General features: G+C 34.2%; 1 protein-coding gene across 1 annotated transcript in view; it reads right to left on the reverse strand.

The window, feature by feature from the left end:
- Nucleotides 1-12,697, reverse strand: part of LOC145296191 (uncharacterized) — an 86,808-nt gene extending 74,111 nt beyond the window's left edge. Inside the window, exon 1 of the mRNA XM_080142401.1 lies at nt 12,691-12,697. Within this exon, the coding sequence (XP_079998527.1) occupies nt 12,691-12,697 (7 nt within the window). The remainder of the gene's footprint in view (nt 1-12,690) is intronic.
- Between the last annotated feature and the right edge of the window lie 9,238 nt (nt 12,698-21,935).

Genomic DNA, 21,935 nt, shown 5'->3' on the forward strand with positions numbered 1-21,935 from the left:
TGTATTTCTGTTTTATTAAATGCTAGCTTTTTTTTTTTCTAGTCCAATACCGGCTTCCATCTTATCTCGAAATTACTTATAACGGCACCAACTTACTTTCGGAAGAACCCCCCCCCCATCAGCCTTTTCTTTTATATCGTAAGCTTCTTAAAACGTTACTAGCTTAAGTTCAGAATAAAATCACGATTTTCTTTTAACGGCTAATTTAAAAAAAAAAATGTTTTGAACGCTACTAACTGAATTTCTTTCAACACAGTTTGCAATTTGGAGACGGAATTGTTTTTGTTGAGATAAGTGATTTCAATCATGCTTTTTATTTTAGATTTAAAATATTAACAACTCCATTTTATTTCAGTATTTAATTTGTGTATTTCTGTTTTATTAAATGCTAGCCTTTTTTTTTTTTTTTTTCCTCGTACATATGTTTATTTATCCACCGAGTTGATAGCAAAAATTACGAATTATACTCATTTTTAGTTCGTGTGAGGGGAATCTATCACCATACTTTCCCGTAAACACGTCTGTTGGACTTTTATTAAGTACAATACTTAATAGTTTTTTTTTTTTTTTTTTTTTTAATTGAGAGTAGAAAACGCATTGTGGATGCGTTATCGGCAGCTCCTGTTACTCTCGCTTCTTCTTATTTGTCCCTCAGTCCTCATTTTTTTAAATGAGTGATTTTTCGGACAAAGGGAGAAGAAAAAGCTGTTTTCTAGGTTGGCAGTATTTTTGCGAACAGTTGGCTGAGATGGCGGAAATTTTCTGTTTCTATGTCTATCCTTGTAGCCATGTCACTAGTAAGGGTGCTGGAGGTAAACGTTTTGTCTGGGCTGGCGTTATCCGCCTGATAGTCAGGGACCCGAACCTTGGATTAACCACTAAGGAGGCTGTCCTATCAGCAGGTGCAAAGTACTGGGGCTGCTGTAGTGCCATTTGGTGAATGGATTCTGGACCATGCAGTAGCTTCTGGTGGGGCCTCTCGATGCCATACTAGTGGGTAATTGTTACGGCTTTACCTTATCATTAGCTACAAATAAAAAAAAAAAATTCTTCGTTTCTTTTTCTCTCTTAATTTCCCCTCTCTGTCCTGCTCTAAGTAAATCTGTCGACCTAGTCCACAAATTCCAAATTTCATCATGACAAGTTTCAAGAAAAAATACACGATTAAACCCGGTTCCCCAACTTCCAACGTAGACCCCTACTACCATGTCTCCTTCTCCAACATCAGGGGTCTTCGTTCTAACCTTCCAGAGGTTGAAACCCAATTACGGGAGACTAAACCAGACCTTTTATTTTTAAGTGAAACTGGCATTGGACAGGCTATTTCCCTAGATGAGTTTGCAATTTCAGGATACTCTAACTTAACTTCTAAATCTGACCCCCAAGATCGCCATGGGCATGGAATATGTGCCTATATTAAAGATAGCTTTCCATGTGGGAGGGACATCTCCAGGGAAGATCCTAACTTACCCTATATGTGCTTCCGGGTTGCTTTAGCTCACACTACTGCATTTATATTTACTCTCTATCGCCCCCACAACAGTGGAGTTACTATCTTTCAAAGCATATCTGAGAAAATTGACCAAGTCCTTTCTACTTATCCTTCAGCAAACATTCACGTATGTGGAGACTTCAATGTTCACAACGTCGAATGGTTGACCCACTCAAACAAGACCGATGATGAGGGGAGGTTCTGTCATGATTTCTCCATTGCCTATGACCTCACTCAGATTGTTCAGGAACCTACCCGTGTGCCCGATAATGACGGCCAGTATGCGAGCCTACTAGACCTTTTTCTCACAACTTGCCCTGAACTATGTTCAGTTTCTGTTCTGTCGCCTCTTGGATCTTCCGACCACTCTGTTGTATCAATTAAGATAAAAATGAAATGTAATAAGTCCCCAGACGTACCTCTTCATCGTACAGTATATCGATACACTAAGGCTGACTGGGATAGCTTCCGTACATTTATATCTGATCTACCTCTGCATTCCATGTTTAAAAAGGATGTGTCCTCTATAGTATTAGACCTAACTGAATGGTTAATTGTAGGTATTGACCATTTCATACCCTCTAAAAAGTTTCAGAAAAAACCTAACAGCCAGCCATGGTTCTCTCCAGAATGTGCTGCTGCCATTGCGCACAGAAATCACTTTTTCCACTGCTTCAAACGTAATAGATGTATGGAAACTAAAGCCGTTTTCAGGACTGCCAGCAACCATTGTAAGAAAGTAATAAGGAACGCAAGAGTGTTGTATGCTCAATCTGTTAAGTCCAAAGTAGCTGAGCAGCGGCTTGGTTCCCACCAGTTTTGGCAAATAGCAAACAGAATCCTGAACAGAAGCGTGTGCTCCATCCCAACTATTATCAATGGACCTGAGATAATCTCGTCAGCATCAGACAAAGCCAAACTCTTTGTCAAGAACTTTGCAGCTAATTCTACCCTTTGCGACCAAGACCGCCAACCCCCAATATTTCCTCCTGTATCAGAAAACACGCTATGTGATATACGTATATCTGTACGTGATGTTGCGAAGATAATCAAAAACCTTGATTCCAGTAAAGCAACTGGCCCTGATGGTATTCCAATTATAGTACTCAAAAAACTTCAACCTGAATTAGCGCCCATACTTACAAAACTGTTTAAACGTTGTCTTAAGGAGAATAGTTTCCCATCTCCCTGGAAAATCTCATCAGTATGCCCTGTATTTAAGAATTCAGGTGATCGCTCATCCCCCTCTCAGTACAGGCCAATAAGTCTCCTGTGCGTCATGAGTAAGTTGCTAGAATCTGTGTTAAATACAGAAGTAATCAAACATCTCAACAAAAATAACCTTCTTAGTGACACTCAATATGGTTTCCGTTCTGCTAGATCTACAGCAGATGTCCTTACAGTTATATCGCATAGGATTAGCAACTCTCTCGACGGTGGCAATCTTTCTAGGGCAATTACTCTTGACATATCTAAAGCCTTTGATAGGGTATGGCATAAAGGTTTACTTCATAAGATCGCTAGCTATGGTATAGCTGGAAAAGTCTTCTCAATTATTAAATCATTTCTTTCTGATAGGTTCATAAGAGTAGTAGTTGAGGGGCAAAAATCAGAAGCTCACAGTATTAATGCCGGTGTCCCTCAGGGATCCATCCTGGGCCCAACTCTTTTCCTGATCTACATTAATGATCTTCCAAATCATATCCTTACATCATTTGTAGACATTTATGCTGACGACACTACCATTTATGGTACCACATCTAAGACAGTAAACGACCAAGTTCTCTCCAATTCTCTCTCCTCTGATCTTGAGCACGTAGTACAATGGGGAAAGGAGTGGCTGGTTACTTTTAATGCATCTAAAACCAAGCTTCTCTCTTTACATCATCAACATTCTAATCCACATTTGTCATCAATTGAAATGAATGGCTCTCGTCTTCAGGAGGCCTCAAGTTTTGACAAGCTTCTGGGCTTGACCATTACTCCTGATCTTAAATGGAACACGTATATCAAATCTGTTGCCAAGGCCGCTGGAAAAATGGTGGGATCTTTCTATCGATCCAGTAGATATCTCACTGCTGATGCTATTCTCTACCTATATAAGAGCCAGGTACGTCCAAGGATGGAATACTGTTGCCACATCTGGGCAGGAGCTGCTAGAAAGGACTTGTCCTGCCTTGATAGAGTTCAAAATAGACTTCGTAGCCTCGTAGGAGATGTCCTTTTCTCCTCCTTGCAACCTCTATCTCACAGAAGAGATGTTGCGAGTTTGTCTCTGATGTATCGTTATTTTCATGGAAAGTGTTCAACTGAGCTTCAATCTTTGGTCCCCCCTCGCCAAACTTTCACAAGAAACACTCGTCTAGCTGTAAACACTATCAATAATTTCCCCCACTCTTTATCTGTGCCTAAACCTAAACGTAGATTCCATGAACAAAGCTTCTTTCTTAGAACTGCACGCCTGTGGAATTGTGTTCCGTTTTCCTGCTTTCCGGCTGACTACAATATGGTTGTGTTCAAGTCTAAAGTAAATAAGTTCTTGATGAGCCGTTCCATATAAGTTATTAAATTTACCAAATTTTCATTACTAATGATTACTATATTGACCAATTTCTACTGTACACTCTTTAACCCTTATCCTTGAGTGGCCTCTGGGCCTTGATAATGTGGTGATGCCTTTGTAAAAAAAAAAAAAAAAAAAAAAAATATATATATATATATATATATATATATATATATGCGTGGGTGTGCATATATATATGTGTATGTATATACATATATCTACATATACATATATATATGCATATATATATGTATTATATATATTATTGTCAGGTCATGTCATATGCTACTGGTACCATGCAACCCAGTACTACCTGCCTCATGGTCGGTCACCGGCGACTAAACTGGTTCCCCCACCAGACTTGTTTGGTGAGGAGGGTGGCTAGTCTCCCTGAAGGATTAAAAACAAGACCTTCCAAAGGGCGAATAAACTCTTTTTCTGGATCAACGGCCAACTAGCACCGTGTATATTTGTGTGTGTGTATATGTGTATTGGGGTAGAGAGGGCTCCCGTAAGCCGTGGTGAAGGCAACCTTTCTAGGAGAAGCAAATCTCTGATGTAAAAAAAACATAAAGCGGAAGACCAGTACCCGCATTAAGCTGGTCTGCAGTTTAATTTGTTGCTGGCTATTTTGCTCTTGCTTGTTGCTGGATCTCAACATTTTGAACCGAGAGAGAGACTTAGCTGTCGTACAAAGCTAAGACTCTGTAACATCATATTTGTATAGATACTCCCTCAGACATTTCGGCTCATGGATTTTAAATGTCTGAGGGAGTGGCACTCGTCTGACAAGACGTTGCAATCATCATATATATATATATATATCGCTTGAAAAAACAACAATAACAAATTTAAATTTATAAGCGATACAAATAAACAGTAAAGTCATCTAGAGTTTGTGGCCTAACGGTTAAGGCACCGGACTGTGGTAAACATGGTCTGACGTTCGATCCCTAGAAACAGTTGAGCTACGCTGATGAGAGGTAATTACCTCGAAACACGCGTGTACGTAGATTACTGTTTTAAAAATAATAAATAAATAAAAGTGTTATATACGTCCAAACAAATTAAAAGGGCGACTTTCTAAGTAAATAAAAATGAGCTTCGAGGCGGAGCCAATCCTAACCGTGTTTATCGCTTGAAAAAACAACAATAACAAATTTATATATATATATATATATATATATATATATATATATATATATATATATATATGCATATATATATATTGTAAAGAAATGAACCATAGCGGAAATTCAGTCAACTAAAATAAGATGGAAAAAGAAAAAAATGGGGGAAGTTACATGTAAAAAATGTACAATTTAGTAAAATAAATAAGTCGATTAAAAACGAGATCGCTAATCTTTAATCGACTTATTTTACTAAATTGTACATTTGTTACATGTAACTTCCCCCATTTTTTTCTTTTTCCTCACCCCGTTTTCCATCTTATTTTAGTCGACTGAATTTCCGCTATGGTTCATTTCTTTACAATTATTTTAAAATTTTGCCAATCGAATAAAGTTTTATATATATATATATATATATATATATATATATATATATATATATATATATATATATATATATATATATATAATTTGCAGAATTTGGAATTATTTAAATAGTAATAGAGTTAAGTTAAAACAAAACCAACAGAGACGACTCCAATACAAAATATAAGTCTCAAGTGTGTCCTTTTCAAAATAACACCTCACAATGGCTAATTCCATATGAATTGTAATAATAATAACACTGGGAAGGAGTTTAAAAATAATGTTCAGAGCCGTGACACTTTGGTGGCCTTCGTTTTAGGTCACGTGCAAGAATTCTAGATAAATAATTTATAGAATCTTCAAAATAAAAATTCTAAATGAAAAGTGTCTTGCGTCCTTACAAGTTCATATTTATAACTTTTTTTTCACCAGATTATTAAAAAGAATACAAAATAAAAAAAAAAACAAACTGATTTTATTTTTTTCGTCTGACTTGGATAGACTCACCTCTGCGCAGGGCAAGCTATTATGAATTTGTGAAATTTTAATGTCAAACGCTTACTCTGTTATTTTTTTTGCTCCATTCCAATATTGGTTTTAGCTATCTAGGGATTTCTAGACTATTTGAAATTGTTACTTTTTTTTTCAAATCAGATGTCGAAGAATGATTGATGTCGTTGTCTATCCTAAAGTTGAGATATACTTGGCTTTGTTTATTTAAAGATGTGTGTTCTTAATTACCTGACTTGCAACGAGAACAAACTTAGACACAAGTGTTGGGACGATTAATCAGATTCGGAATTGGAAATCGAAAAAATCTGAACTTTTGGGTTATTGGAATCGGAAAAAAAAATTGTGCCGATTTTCTGACGTCAAAAACCATTCTTTCGTCTTTCTAATTTGATTTTGTCTAAAACATAATCTTCCACCGTTGATAAAATATAAATATTTATTGATTTTAAACTACCAGTATAAATAAGTCCTATATATCACCCTCCCACCATTGTATTGTTACTGTAATGTAATGAGGACGAAAGTAGAAAGACCTTTTTCCAAGGCTTTATTCAACTCAATTTCACAAGAACAAATGCGGCAAGTTGGCCAGGAATGTATGTTAATAAAATAAAAACAATAGAAAGTATTCAAATACGAAAATAAAAAAAAAAGCAAACGGCAAGATCACGTGAGAGGAGATATACAATAACGAGAAAGTCACTTTAAGAAGGAAGATATTATAAGAAAATTATAACGGCTACGTTTGAGAAAATATATGCACATTCAACATGTTTATTTTGTTTTGTGATAATCAGGAAAAATAATATCGCTATAGTTAAATATTTAGAGATTTATGAACTATCAGAATCGAAATCGCTAATTGTATCGAAATCGGGAATTTAATACGGAATCGGTAGTTGTATCGGAATCGGGAAAGTATTGGAATCGTCCCATCACTAGTTTTCAATGTGGAGAAATTCTATTGCTCACAGAAACCATTGCTTCATTTAATATCACCGGAATATGTGCCCTGAATGCAAAGACGCATTTAAAAGGACCTGAAAATATGTTATAGTAAATAATATAATAGGAACTGCTCATCAAGAACTTGTTTACATTGGACTTGAAGATAGCCATATTGTAGTCAGCTGGAAAGCAGATAAACGGGAGAGAATTCCACAGGTGTGCAGTTCTAAGAAAGATGCTTTGTTCATGGAATCTACGTTTAGGTTTAGGCACAGATAAAGAGTGGGGGAAATTATTGATAGTGTTTACAGCCAAACGAGTGTTTCTCATGAATGTTTGGCGAGGGTGGACCAGAGATTGGAGCTCAGACGAGCACTTGCCATGAAAATAACGATAAAACAAAGACAGACTCGCAACGTATCTTCTGTGGGAGAGAGGTTGCAGGGAAGAGAAAAGGGAATCCCCCACTAGGCAACGAAGTCTATTCTGAACTCTGTCAACGCAGGATAACGTCTTCTTAGCAGATGCCCAATTTGTTAAATTAAACGTTCTTGAGGCTTGGTACTTGAGAGTTTTGAAGAATAACAAACAAGATATCGGGCAAGTGTAAAGCTTCTATTCCAACATTTTGTGGTAATTTCCTCAGCATTTAACGAAGCCAAACTTTTTACAAAATTTTACTAATGCCTCCTTTTGTGATCAAAGTCACCTACTTCCGAAATTCCCTGTATCACTGAAAGTACTCTACATAATATACATGCGAGGGCAGTTTCAAAAGTAAAGCCTCCTATTTTTTTAACTCAAAAACTTTAATATCTACGAAGACGGGAGTGGTACCAATAACACGAGCTACCTCTTGTGCTTCAGAATATATTTTTCCACATATTGGCCATTATTCTACTATGTAATTTTGCCAGGGATTTTATGGCGCATCTTTGTTTCTGACGCACGTCCTTAACAAGGTTGTTTTCTCAGACTCTCAAACCTCAGTCTCTGCAACAGGGAGATGAAACTTTCAGGTCATGAATGCATGAATTCAGTCATCGTGACAAGGCAATTTGCAATCCACTCTGATCCATTCGGATGTTATAAAAAATAAGAGGCATTATTTTGAAACGTCCTTCATATGACTGTCTAGGATGATGCCATACTCATCAGCAAACTTGATGTTAACAAAATAATTAGACACGCTTGATGACATCATTATTTTGTGACATCATCCATTAAACAGTGTGGGTATTCGTGCTCTGTGAATGAAGTCTTTTAAAAATGATGTCATCCATTGACAACAAAAGAATGAGGAATAATAATGTACAAAAAAAGAATGACATTATGAATTTGTGACGTCGTCTATGAAACAAGAGAGGGAAAGAAAAAGAGAAGGCAGAAGGGATGAAGAGTTCTTTCTGGTGTTTTAGTTTAACGACCCGGCCTGATTTCTAGGGTTTTCAATGCAAAAGGGGATATACCAAACAATGCAATAATGTCGATTCATATGTTAATATTTTATATTTGGTCTATATTAGCGAAAGTCTTCATTATACATAAGTGAAAATACTAAATGAAATTTGGTAAAAATGACAAACAAAGGAAAAGGAAAAGCAAAGGAGAAGCAGAAGAAAAAAGGAAACCCCATCTTATTTCGAAAATTTAAAAGTAATATTAATAATCATATTAATAATAATTAATAAAATTATTATGAACTTTTTTCAATATATATATATATATATATATATATATATATATATATATATATATATAACTTTTTCAATATAATAATTATCTTTTTATAGTTACGGACATAAGTGCTTCATGCTTACACAATCATCAGTGTAGGGGTGTGAATTCCTCCCCGTTATAAGATTTGAACCCAGCCACGAATCCACTTTTGTAACATCTGCTAAGTCCCTATCTCAGAGCCACCAAACAATTGACACGGGAATGAAAGGAAGAACTATCACACGCCACACACACACACACACACACACACTCACGTATATATATATATATATATATATATATATATACATGCAGAACATTCATCATTTTTTTTAATACAAAAAGGATCATTCGTAAAACTTGAAAATAAAATGTATAATTAGACAGCAGATTTCTCTTGTTTTAACAATAATTGCTAAAATATATAGCTATACTATATTTCTCTTGTTTTAACAATAATTGCTAAAATATATAGCTATACTATATTTCTCTTGTTTTAACAATAATTGCTAAAATATATAGCTATACTATATTTCTCTTGTTTTAACAATAATTGCTAAAATATATAGCTATACTATATTTCTCTTGTTTTAACAATAATTGCTAAAATATATAGCTATACTATATTTCTCTTGTTTTAACAATAATTGCTAAAATATATAGCTATACTATATTTCTCTTACTCTGTACGTTTGTCTGTTTATGCCTGTGCGTTCCACATTTCCTCGGAAACTACTGAGTCGATTTGGCTTAAATATTGTATAGACCTTTGTTATGATATGGCACATGATACAGAATCCGTTCAATACACAAACAATGGATCAGGAAGGATTAATAGGCATTAGTATGTAATGCAAAAATGAGCACAAATTTAACCATATTTAACCGTCAGTTTTACATATAATACCCATTCAAGGTCAACGGGCTAAAAATTTTGCATATTAGAAACGGACAAAATTCAAGTATAAACAGACGTTCAATGATATCGTTTGTTGGCACCAGCCCAATCGGCCAGGGATATAACTATATGACTAGAAACTAGATGGTGTAGGTTAGATCCCTGGTTTGAAATGGGTGTTAGTCTAGCCGAACTAACAAGATGTAATACAACGAAACAGTATATATATATATATATATATATATATATATATATATATATATATATATATATATATATATATATATATATACACGTAACTGTCAAAATTATTTTAGAGAAATACGGGAATAAACACTATGTATAATAAGAAATGTAAGGCAGCTAGAATTTCTTTCTTTCAATTGAGAGGCTTGCATTTACCACTGCGCGCGTGTTTAATATCAGTAAAGCTTAGCCTTCGTATATTATAAAAAAAACTTGAGCCAAATTCCACTCAGTATCTCCCCCGCAGTGACCTTTTTTCCCAATTTTATTTCACCGTTTTTTTTCCATAGTTCCATTTATTTCTATTATTACACGTACATATATATATATATATATATATATATATATATATATATATATATATATATATATATATATATATATATATATATATATATATATATATATTTCAAGAATCCATTTCTAAGTTTTGGTTTTTCCTGTCTTAAGTTTTCTTTGCACTTCCTTTTAATGCCTGTCGGCGCTTTCGGTACTGATGCAAGGAAATTTTAATCAAGTTCCTTTTTTTTTCTTTTCTTTCTTTTGACTCCGACCACTATCGCAGACACAGTGTCTTTCATGCGTTAGCAGATTGCCCTAGAGATTTTGCGTTTGTTTTTGTTTTCGTCTCTTTTATGATTCAAGATTCAAGAATGATTATTCCTTATAGTTTTGGTGTTATTATTGGCACCAACATTTTATCATATTCTTCATTTATTTTTTTTTTCTATTTCAAGTAAGAGTTCTTTGACGGAGAGGTTAAATGGAAAGAGAAATCACACCGGTGGGTCCAGTCCAAATATGGCTAGCTCAACTTCTAAGGAAAATAAAATGATGATAATAAACAAAAATAAAAAAAGTAATTAAATAAATAAATACATATTAAATGCATATATATATATATATATGCATATATATATGCATATATATATATATATATATATATGTGTGTGTGTGTTTGTATATATATATATATATATATATATATATATATATATATATATATATATATATATATATATATATAGTTATGGCGTGTGAGGGATGAAGGGAGAAAATCAAACCAAAATAATAAATAAAGTTAATATATGAAACTAACAAAATAAAAATAAATAAAAATCCATTGGGGTCTTGTGGCTGATTTCATTTTTGACCAGAGCTGGGCTGGACAAAAGTTGGTGAAAAAAAATAAATTAGAAGATCAAGGAGTAAGTTGAAAGTAAGGTCCATTGAATATAAAAAAAATGCAATGATAAAAAAAATGAATAAAAGTTTGAAAAAAAAAAAACATGGGTAAAAAAAAAAAATGTCCACTTTTTTGGCGTACGTTCACTTTCACTTTCACTTTCATTTTCAACATACAATCAGTTCTTGGGGAGATGTTTGCTCTCTCGACACATGAAAAGAGCAAAGGAAAATTATTAGCCATATCAAAAAAGGAAACCCTTGATTCTTGTCAATGTGAATTCTTTAATTGCTTTACTAGTCTGACGCTGTGCTAATCTTTATACACTTAACAATCGATAGCCAACTGAGAATAAAAGATCACACACACATACACACACACACACACGCACGCACACACACACGCGCGCGCACACACACATATATATATAATGAAGAACTTTCGTGTTTGGGATGTTTACTAATTTTTATCAGATTATAACCTTATGTTTATACCATGTATCATTTTCTATATCATGTACACATATTGTACGCCATGTTAATATTCAATCATTATATTGTACTGTGTGTTTATATTCAATCATTATATTGTACTGTGTGTTTCGGGATGAGAAATTTTCATAACTATTCATAATTTTCAAACTTCCCGTATTTACTATTATTATAATTATTATCATTTACACAAATGAGTTATCACTTGTTAAAACCAAGAACAACTCGATGACAAGGATTCTCAAAACGTTTCGGCTGTTTTGCCGTTTGAGCCCCTTCAAGTTCGTTATGTCAAACTCGATAACCATCATAAAATTTTTAACTCAACTCCTTTTTCAAAGTTCTGAGAGTACACAATTTGCATGACATCTTTTTTTTTCTGGTGTATTGTCTTGTTTTCTATGCTCAGGATTGAAGTCATAATTCAAATTTTTACTAGTCATCTCGGCCAGGTCTCTGTGCGAACCTTGTATCTTAAGGAGACTAATTAGATTTGGGTTCAAAATTCTGTTTGAGACAAAGTAACCGAATAAGGCTGGAAGCTTAAAACATTGTGATAATAGCAACAAAGATGAGGAAAGTAATCCAGGAATGTATTTTATTATGAAAGCCGCTCCACACAAGGCACGGAGCCACATAACGTAAGAAGCTAAAAAGAACAAAAGATGATTACTGCAAAAAAGAAAATGCCTATTGATATTAGACAACTGACTCTGCTAGCTCAACTGTTCCACATCTACGAACCCAAACATTCTCACCAATTCTTTCAATCAAAACAACGAAGTCTCCTGTTCTACACATTTCTTCTTATGCTGTCCCAATTTAATCTTTTTCTAGAGAATCATCAGATCATCTGTCTAAGACTCATATTTCATATCAATCGTATCATTCTCGTATTTATTCCACGCAACGCATATCCTTAACTGACAAGGTTTCACTTTTATAGATCATCATACTGGGTACACACGTAGACTATTTTCCTTGATCAATAGCGCTAACATTATATTTGTTAGTAATGGCAGAATATCACTGAATTTACCCCGTCCATTCCTAATCCTTGCAATCACTATCCTCCCTATATTTCATGGTAACAAGATTCTGGATAATTTCAATAGTCCCATCATAAAAATATACTTACCCCACATCTTAGTTCTCATCCCTCTCTATTATCTTACACACCTTGCGTATAAACTGGTTATCTTCTATCAATCTGATAGTATCAGATCTGACCGAATGGTTAATTGTAGGCATAGACCAATTCATACCATCTAAAAAATTCCAACAAAAACCTAACAGCCAGCCATGGTTCTCCCCAGAATGTGCTGCTGCTATCGCACACAGAAATCACTTTTTCCATAGCTACCAACGTAATAGATGCACTGAGACTAAAGCTGCTTTCAGGACTGCCAGCAACCGCTGTAAAAGAGTAATAAAAAATGCAAGAGAGCTATATGCCCAGTCTGTTAAATCCAAGGTAGCTGATCAGCGGCTTGGTACTCACCAGTTTTGGCAAATAACAAATAGGACCCTGAACAGAAGTGTGCGTTCTACCCCAACCATTATCAATGGACCAGAGGTCATCTCGTCAGCGTCAGACAAGGCCAAACTATTTGCAAAGAACTTTGCAGCTAATTCTACCCTATGCGACGAAGGCCATCAACTCCCCATATTTCCTCCTATAACACAGAACAAGCTAGGTAACATACAAATATCCGCGCAGGAGGTCGCCAAGCTAATCAAGAACCTTGATTCCAGTAAAGCAACTGGCCCTGATGGCATCCCAATTATAGTGTTAAAAAAGCTTCAACCAGAACTCACTCCCATACTTACGAAACTATTTAAGCGCTGCCTTAAGGAGAAGTGCTTTCCGACTCCCTGGAAGACCTCATCAGTTTGCCCTGTATTTAAGAATTCAGGTGATAAGTCATCTCCCTCTCAGTACAGACCAATAAGTCTCCTGTGTGTTATGAGTAAGTTGCTGGAATCCATATTAAATAGAGAAATAGTCAACCATCTCAGCAGAAACAACCTTCTTAGTGACACAAATATGGTTTCCGCTCTGCAAGATCTACGGCAGATGTGCTGACAGTAATATCCCACAGTATTAGTGAATCTCTTGACAAAGGCTTCATTTCTAGGGCAATTGCTCTTGACATATCAAAGGCCTTCGACAAGGTATGGCATAAGTGTCTACTTTACGAGATTTCCAGCTACTGTATAACTGAAAATGTGTTTTCAATCATTAAATCATTTCTCTCCGATAGGCTCATAAGAGTAGTGGTCGATGGACAAAAATCAGAGGCCTGCACTATTAATGCTGGAGTCCCTCAAGGGTCAATCCTGGGCCCAACTCTCTTCCTGATCTACATCAATGACCTCCCTAAACACATACTTAAATCATTCGTTGACATCTATGCTGATGACACGACTATCTACGGCAACACATCAAAGGCTGTAAATGACAAAGTTCTCTCTGATTCTCTCTCCTCTGATCTCGAGCGCGTGGTTCAGTGGGGGAAGACGTGGCTGGTTACCTGTAATGCATCCAAAACCAAACTCCTATCCTTACATCATCAACGCTCTGATCCCCATCTGGCATCAATTAGGATGGATGGCTCTCGTCTAGGTGAGGCCCCGTGTTTTGACAAGCTTCTGGGTTTGACCTTTACTCCTGATCTGAAATAGAACATGTACATCAAGTCTGTTGCCAAGGTCGCTGGAAAGATGGTGGGATCCTTCTACCGCTCCAGAAGATATCTCACTACTGATGCAATTCTCTATCTATATAAAAGCCAAGTACGTCCAAGGATGAAATACTGTTGCCATATCTGGGCAGGAGCTGCTAAAAACAGCCTATCCTGCCTTGACAGAGTACAAAATAGACTTCATGGCTTAGTGTGGATGCCCTTTTCTCTACAAAGAAGAGACATTGCGAGCCTATCCTTGTTTTATCGTTTTTTCCATGGCAGGTGCTCGTCTGAACTCCAATCTCTGGTCCCCCCTCGCCAATCTTTCACGAAAAACACCCGTCTAGCTGAATCCACTGTGAAAAATTTCCCCCACTCTTTACCTATGCCTAAATCAAAACGTGGATTCCATGAACAAAGCTTCTTTCTTAGAACTGCACGTCTGTGGAACTCTGTTCCGTCTGCCAGCTTCCCACCGGACTACAACTTGGATGTCTTCAAGTCCAATGTTAACAAATTCCTAATGAACCGCCCCCTTAAGTAAACACTTCATCGAAACTCCACAGTAACATAATGTACTTGCAATAACCCTTATCCCTGAGTGGCTTCCGGGCCTTGATAAGTGGTGATCACTGTGTAAAAAAAAAAAATCTCGCTGTAATTCCACATCACTTCTTGTATATATAATGTTTATAAGTATTACAAAATTACGGCATAATCCTGTTGACACACCGGTTCCCACTGAATCACCGAACTTAGCAACGTTGATATTTTTCAGTACCAAATGGGTGACTATTTGGAACTTTCAGCTGCTGTATGTTCTCTCCGCTTATCTCGGCATTGGTTCTAGTCGTTCTGGACTTCTTGCCATTAGACTCAAACAGCGCCGATTCAGGAGAGCTGTTGTTGGAGATAGCGCAAACCTTGTCTCACAATTAGATACGCAGCTGCCTCTACAGGGGGTATCCTTTGTCTTTATAGACTGAACGGACATCGAAGTATTACAAAAAAAAAAATGAGTTGCTCCCAACTTTATTTGCACCCATTGTGAAAAGGAATTTCTCTCTTTCTTGAATAATTTTCTGATCCTAATCTTTACATCACTTTATTCTTGGTATAATTTATTCTCCAAACTTTAATTTCTATATCATGCCAACAAAACTGTAACTCAACAAATAGACATTTCACTCATTTGCAGGCAAGTACAATTGTTGGATAGGTGAGGGCCAACGCCAGGAAACATCGAAGGTACGTGTAAATTTAGGAATTGCTGAGCGATGACGTTAACCCAACATTCTGATTAAAGAGTTGGTTCATGGAACAATGGGACGACATATTTTAACCTTGATTGGAATTGCTAAAAACGCACTACATTAAAACAATAGAAATTCCTCTAATTAAAAATGTTAAAATAAGTGAACAATCAAATTCAAAGCACGTGTACACCCTCGACGTAAATACTTCCGACAAAACCGACAACCAGCAAAATCCCACCCCTTCTCAGTTGAGATCCCTAGATGTAAGAGAGCGTTCTACTCCAGTAGTTTCTTCCCCAGAACTGCTGGACTATGGAATTCCCTTTCGAGTGCATGCTTCCCCAACAATACTGACATGCAGAAGATCAAGTGTAACGTGAACCGACATCTTGCTGCCCAACTCTCCACATAGTAGCCCCTACATCAAAGTGACAATGTGCCTTGTTTGGGGTGAAAATGTAATTTAAAAAAATTCTGATGTATGGAATTTCACTATAAGATATAAAAGAAATAAAGACACGAGTCAGTCAAAAGAGAAAGAACAAGCGACTCAGGCAGTGAATGATATTTCTAGCGTCGCACCACACAAACCTGCCCGCCTGACACCACACCACCAAATTCACATACCGACTGATCTTTCTTTTGTCATATGCTATCATTTGAAAAAAATAAACTTGTATTGTTGTCATAACAGGTTGTCGGTTTGATTAAAAAAAAATACGGTTAAAGAATAGAAGCATATATTGATACTTTGGCATGCATTTGATAATAGTGTAACTAATAAATTATATAGACCAAATATTATCAGCATAAAATCAATGTTATAAGCACAAAACATATCTGGTGGACATCTTACACAAAACTACGTGAACGATACTTCTATATAAATAAAACAGTACATGTATGTGTGCATGTGCGTTAATAGTTTACCGATAAACTCTTCAACTACTGGTCACATAACACTAAAATTAACAGGAAATAGTAATCATACGCCAAGGTTGGTTTATAACGGGTAAAATCTTTGCTTGGATAGATAAATAAGGCGCACAGAAATATGTCGGCAAATTGAAATGAAATATGTTCAACTTGTCGACATAGTTCTATTAGTTTTATGCATACGCAAATACAATCAAATCTTGAAGTGGTTAGAGTTTAAATCTTCCTCATCTATCAGTTGGTTTAGGTTAACAAGTAGAGACTGCAGCGGGAGTGATAAATGAGGAAATGCAGCTGCCGAGCTAAATGCTTTGGTTTCGATTTTAGCTGATGGCACCGAAATCATTTCTTTATTAAAACTTTTAAAATCAGTGTTATATATATATATATATATATATATATATATATATATATATATATATATATATATATATATATATAAGAGCAAATAGTTAATAAAACATGTTAAAACACTTTGAACAAGAGTTAAAAACATATTTAATTTGAAAAGGAAACACTAAATAAGTGGATAGTCCTTAATCCGCAGAGTTTCGAAGAAATACTTTCCTTCTCATCAGAGGGTAGGAATTAACAAAATGCGGGATCGGATTTTGCTTCCAAAAGTATTTGATGAAACTGCAAATAAGTCAAAGATCTTACTTAATAAGAAAAAGTGAAGCAGAGGGAATAGGGTGGAGAAAAAGGTGATTTTACGTGAATGGATAGTCTGGTGAAATGTAAAGTATCTAATGACGGTAAAATCCCAAATTTTAAATCCAAGAATGTTAATGAAATTTCCATTCGCACAAGTAAAATCCAAGGAAATCGCGTAATTGGAAGATGGTCCAAAATAATCCAAAAGGCCGAAATCCGTGGAATAATTCACAAGGAAAAGAAGAAAGAATTCCAATAATATTATTAAAATTAAAACAAAATATACGTTAAACTCGGCTGCAGAGACAATCTGTAATTAAGAAAAATGAATGAAAAAGAAGAGAGAAAAAATGAGTGACGAAGAAGAAAAGAAAAAATGAGTGAAGAAGAAGAGAAAAAACATTTAATGGTGATTGAATAAATATAAAATAGAAAAGCAAATGCCAAAATGACCCAGACAAGATGACGTTAAAAGGCGCCAAAGATATAGGGCAAAAAAAGAGGTCAACTGAAATGTACATGTTATTACTTAAGAAAATATCAGTGGAAGTTATTAAAAGACACAAAAAAATTAAGGGGAGATGATGGTAGGTATCTGCAAATTCCGGATAAAGCAAGTAGTATGTACGTAAATGCATATAGTAAAATATAAGTAAATATACATACAGGATATTAATGTGCAGGTAGATTGATATATTTGATAGATAGAAATATTTAAACACTAAAACGGAAGTTGCAGATAAAAAAACGGCCGAGCAAAGAAGAAATAAAGAATTAAAATAAAGGATTATTAAGTTATAAAGTATTAAGAAAGTATGTAGAAAAAACGATAATGCTAAAGAAAAATTACATATATCTGAAGGGTTAAAGTAATAGCTATGTAATTTCAAAATTACCATAATTAAATTTGGACTTATGTTTATAGAAAAGATCAGTTCGTTTTTAGAATGTATTATATTGTTACTTTGAGGGGAAGTAATTATAGTTATTGCTTCGGTTGTGCAGAGGCGACATGACTTAGAGCCTGGAGTATAAGACTTAATTTTTTTTATGATAGTCCATTCGATTGAGAAGTGGGTATTATTAGAATTAAGTTTTTTAATTAAAGTGGTTAGAGAAGTTCCATGGTTATTATTAGAATTATGGTTGTTAAAAGAAGAAATGTGGTTTTATAATATTTTCTTAATTAATGTTGAAATAGCGCCGATATATGTATGTACTTTATTAAAAGCTCGAGGTCTGAAATTAATATTAATTTGCTGATTTGTATTAGGGAAATAGTTTGCATTTTGGTCATTGTGTTCAACAAAGGGTGGGACAATGATTGTACGAGGACTGTTTTGGAGGGGATAATGAGTGTTGAGAGAAATATTATTATTCTCATTATTATTATTATTACTATTATTATTATTATTATTATTATTATTATTATTATTATTATTATTGCTAGTTGTATGATTGTAGATGGTGGGGCTGCTCGAGTGGTATATTGGATTAGTAACTATATCAGATGTAGGATGGGAAGAAGGATAACTTGAAGATAAAATATTAGTGTCTGCTATAGGATGATTGCGTGGGAGCTCAGTAATTGTGAGTGAATATATAACATCTTTGTGGATGCAATCATTATTGAGTGGGCAAAGATGTTTGTTTTACAATTACAGTTAGTTTTGGGTTTAATTGGGAAAGGGATTTTTTGGGCTGATTTAATTTTTTTGTTATTAAATGTTAAGATTCTTTGTGCTAAATTAGGCATTGTTGAATAAGAAATCCTTATTGAGTTTTTATTGAAAATAGAACTATATCTGTGTGGGTATTTGAAAGAGTTTTGTACAATGTTGAAGAATTCCTTAGGTATATTAGTTTTGACATTTGCGCTAAATGGAGGATTAAACCAAATATTTTTCTTTCTCCTGATGCAACTGGGTAGGTTAGAGGTATTACTATTAATATTTTGGTTTGGATTATATATGTAGACTGGTTTCTTGCGAGTCATATTGTGTGTGATTACAGATTTAAGGCGGCCATCAGGAGGAGCATACTGATTGTATTTAATCTTTTCATTGTGTCCTGAGTTTTTTAAGCATTATTGTATCATGTAATTGTAATTTTTATTGTGTATATATATATATATATATATATATATATATATATATATATACTATTTAAAAATAAACTAAACTAAAATATATATATATACTATTTAAAAAAGGCTTCACTGTGATTGCCTCAGTTCAATCCTATAACAATAACAAATGTCTTACCAAATCTTGCTTCCTGACCTCTGGAAAGTTGGTGCTAGTATTCAAGAATGATATCTCAGTACTTCTCTGGTGCAAATCATATCTCAGTACTTCTTGGAAACCGTTTCACATCGCAATGAATGCAAATCGTCCCTTTTATATTTTTATAAACAGTTTGTAAATCAATTGTTAATCATAACATTAAAAGAAAAAAAAAATTCTATCGAATCAACTCTTGACACATTGAGTATCTTTATAGTCAGTGGCTTGTCGATAGTCAAAACTGTTAATCATGAGTTAGAGATTTCTTTTTTTCTTTTCAAAAATATAACTGATGTAGAGAGTCGTGTTTTTAAAAAATATGATTATAATGTTTATCATCATTTTTTATAGTGTATCACTAATCACTGCAAATAAAATAAGGCAATCCTAGGGAGGATGTGGTCATGACCACAAAACAGACTCTATATTACATCCTCTCCCCTTAAAAAAGCGGGGTGGTGATTCCCAGAAGAACGTTATCATGATAAACAAACATACATTTCACTCCTTTCCCAAACATACACAATATTCCCATTCAAAAAAGGAGAAGTTAATATCTCTCGGTCTCATTACAATGAAACAGATACTAACCTGTCCCTCACCACTAAATTGAGCAGGAAAAGATAATACACTAGTCTGGAATTTAATAAGCTGAATTTAGCATTCATATTTTCACAGTATAGAGTCGGATACAGAGAAACAGATCTTGAATCTCCATTATTAATATAAGTGATAGTACAGTTTCCGGTTCAGATAGATACCAAATATCCATTATTAATAGACGTAATAGTACAGTTTCCGGTTCAGATAGATAGCAAATATCTATTATTAATATAAGTGATAGTACAGTTTCCGGTTAGGATAAATACCAAATATCCATTATTAATATAAGTAATAGTACAGTTTCCGGTTCAGATAAATACCAAATATCTATCATTGATATAAGTGATAGTACAGTTTCCGGTTCAGATAAATACCAAATATCTATTATTAATATAAGTAATAGTACAGTTTCTGGTTCAGATAAATACCAAATATCTATTATTAATATAAGTAATAGTACAGTTTCCGGTTCAGATAAATACCAAATATCTATTATTAATATAAGTAATAGTACAGTTTCCGGTTCAGATAAATACCAAATATCTATTATTAATATAAGTAATAGTACAGTTTCTGGTTCAGACAGGTACCAAATATCTATTATTAATATAAGTAATAGTACAGTTTCTGGTTCAGATAAATACCAAATATCTATTATTAATATAAGTAATAGTACAGTTTCCGGTTCAGATAAATACCAAATATCTATTATTAATATAAGTAATAGTACAGTTTCCAGTTCAGATAGGTACCAAATATCTATTATTAATATAAGTAATAGTACAGTTTCTGGTTCAGATAAATACCAAATATCTATTATTAATATTAGTAATAGTACAGTTTCCGGTTCAGATAGGTACCAAATATCTATTATTAATAGACGTAATAGTACAGTTTCTGGTTCAGATAGATACCAAATATCCATTATTAATATAAATAATATTACAGTTTCCGGTTCAGATATCTACAAAATATCTATTATTAATATAAGTAATAGTACAGTTTCCGGTTCAGATAAATACCAAATATCTATTATTAATAGACGTAATAGTACAGTTTCTGGTTAAGATAGATACCAAATATCCATTATTAATATAAGTACTAGTACAGTTTCCGGTTCAGATAGATCTCGCATGCCCAGTATTAATATAAGGAATAGTACCGTTTTCGGCAGATACCACATCAATAACATTAGTAGAAATAATAGTACAGATTCAGTTTCAGACAGATAAATTCAAAATTTCCAGTATTTATGCCCTTCCCCTCAATTGAGCATCGAAAGAGAGTAAATTAGCATTAAATTGCTAGCCTTTCGGTATAATATAAAATTAACAGTGTGATCTACTTGTATTCCCCTTAGGAAGTATAAAATTAATATACAATATGAAATCTTTTGTCTAGATTTGAAACCGATGAGGTAGCGCTTTCAGTCTGTTTATTTTTTAATCCATTCTATTTAAATATAAATACGATCTTTATATAGCCATGTTAAAAAAAGGAAAGTCTATTTAAGTCTTAGGTACACAATCACAACATGATTTCGTTTTTTCCCGATTTCACATGAGACTCTTACTCTTTTCCATTATTTTGGTTGTTTTCTATGTCGGTATCTTGTTGTTAATAAAACTGAATATAGTTAAAGAAAACAAGGTAATGTTTGAATATATGGTTAAGTGATAGTTTTAGTCATTTAGTACTAATTTAAAGCTTCACCATTCACTCACTTTACGACCAAATTTTAAACAATTATTACAATTTATAGATCACCTTCTCGGCTATAGTGTGAAAACTTTTTCAATGTTCGTTCAGTAAAAAAAAAGTTATGATGAATTTTCTGGTGTTTAAAGTCGTAAAAATATGTAAGAAGGTGAGCGACGCTTTTTATGACTGGTTTCCATAGCAACCACGTCGCTCCAGCAACTACTGTTGCTACTCATTCGAAAAGAGAAGTAATAAGTGAAA

This window comes from Euprymna scolopes, chromosome 16 (genome assembly GCF_053919585.1).
Source record: "Euprymna scolopes isolate OS-2025 chromosome 16, ASM5391958v1, whole genome shotgun sequence".
Taxonomy (NCBI): domain Eukaryota; kingdom Metazoa; phylum Mollusca; class Cephalopoda; order Sepiida; family Sepiolidae; genus Euprymna; species Euprymna scolopes.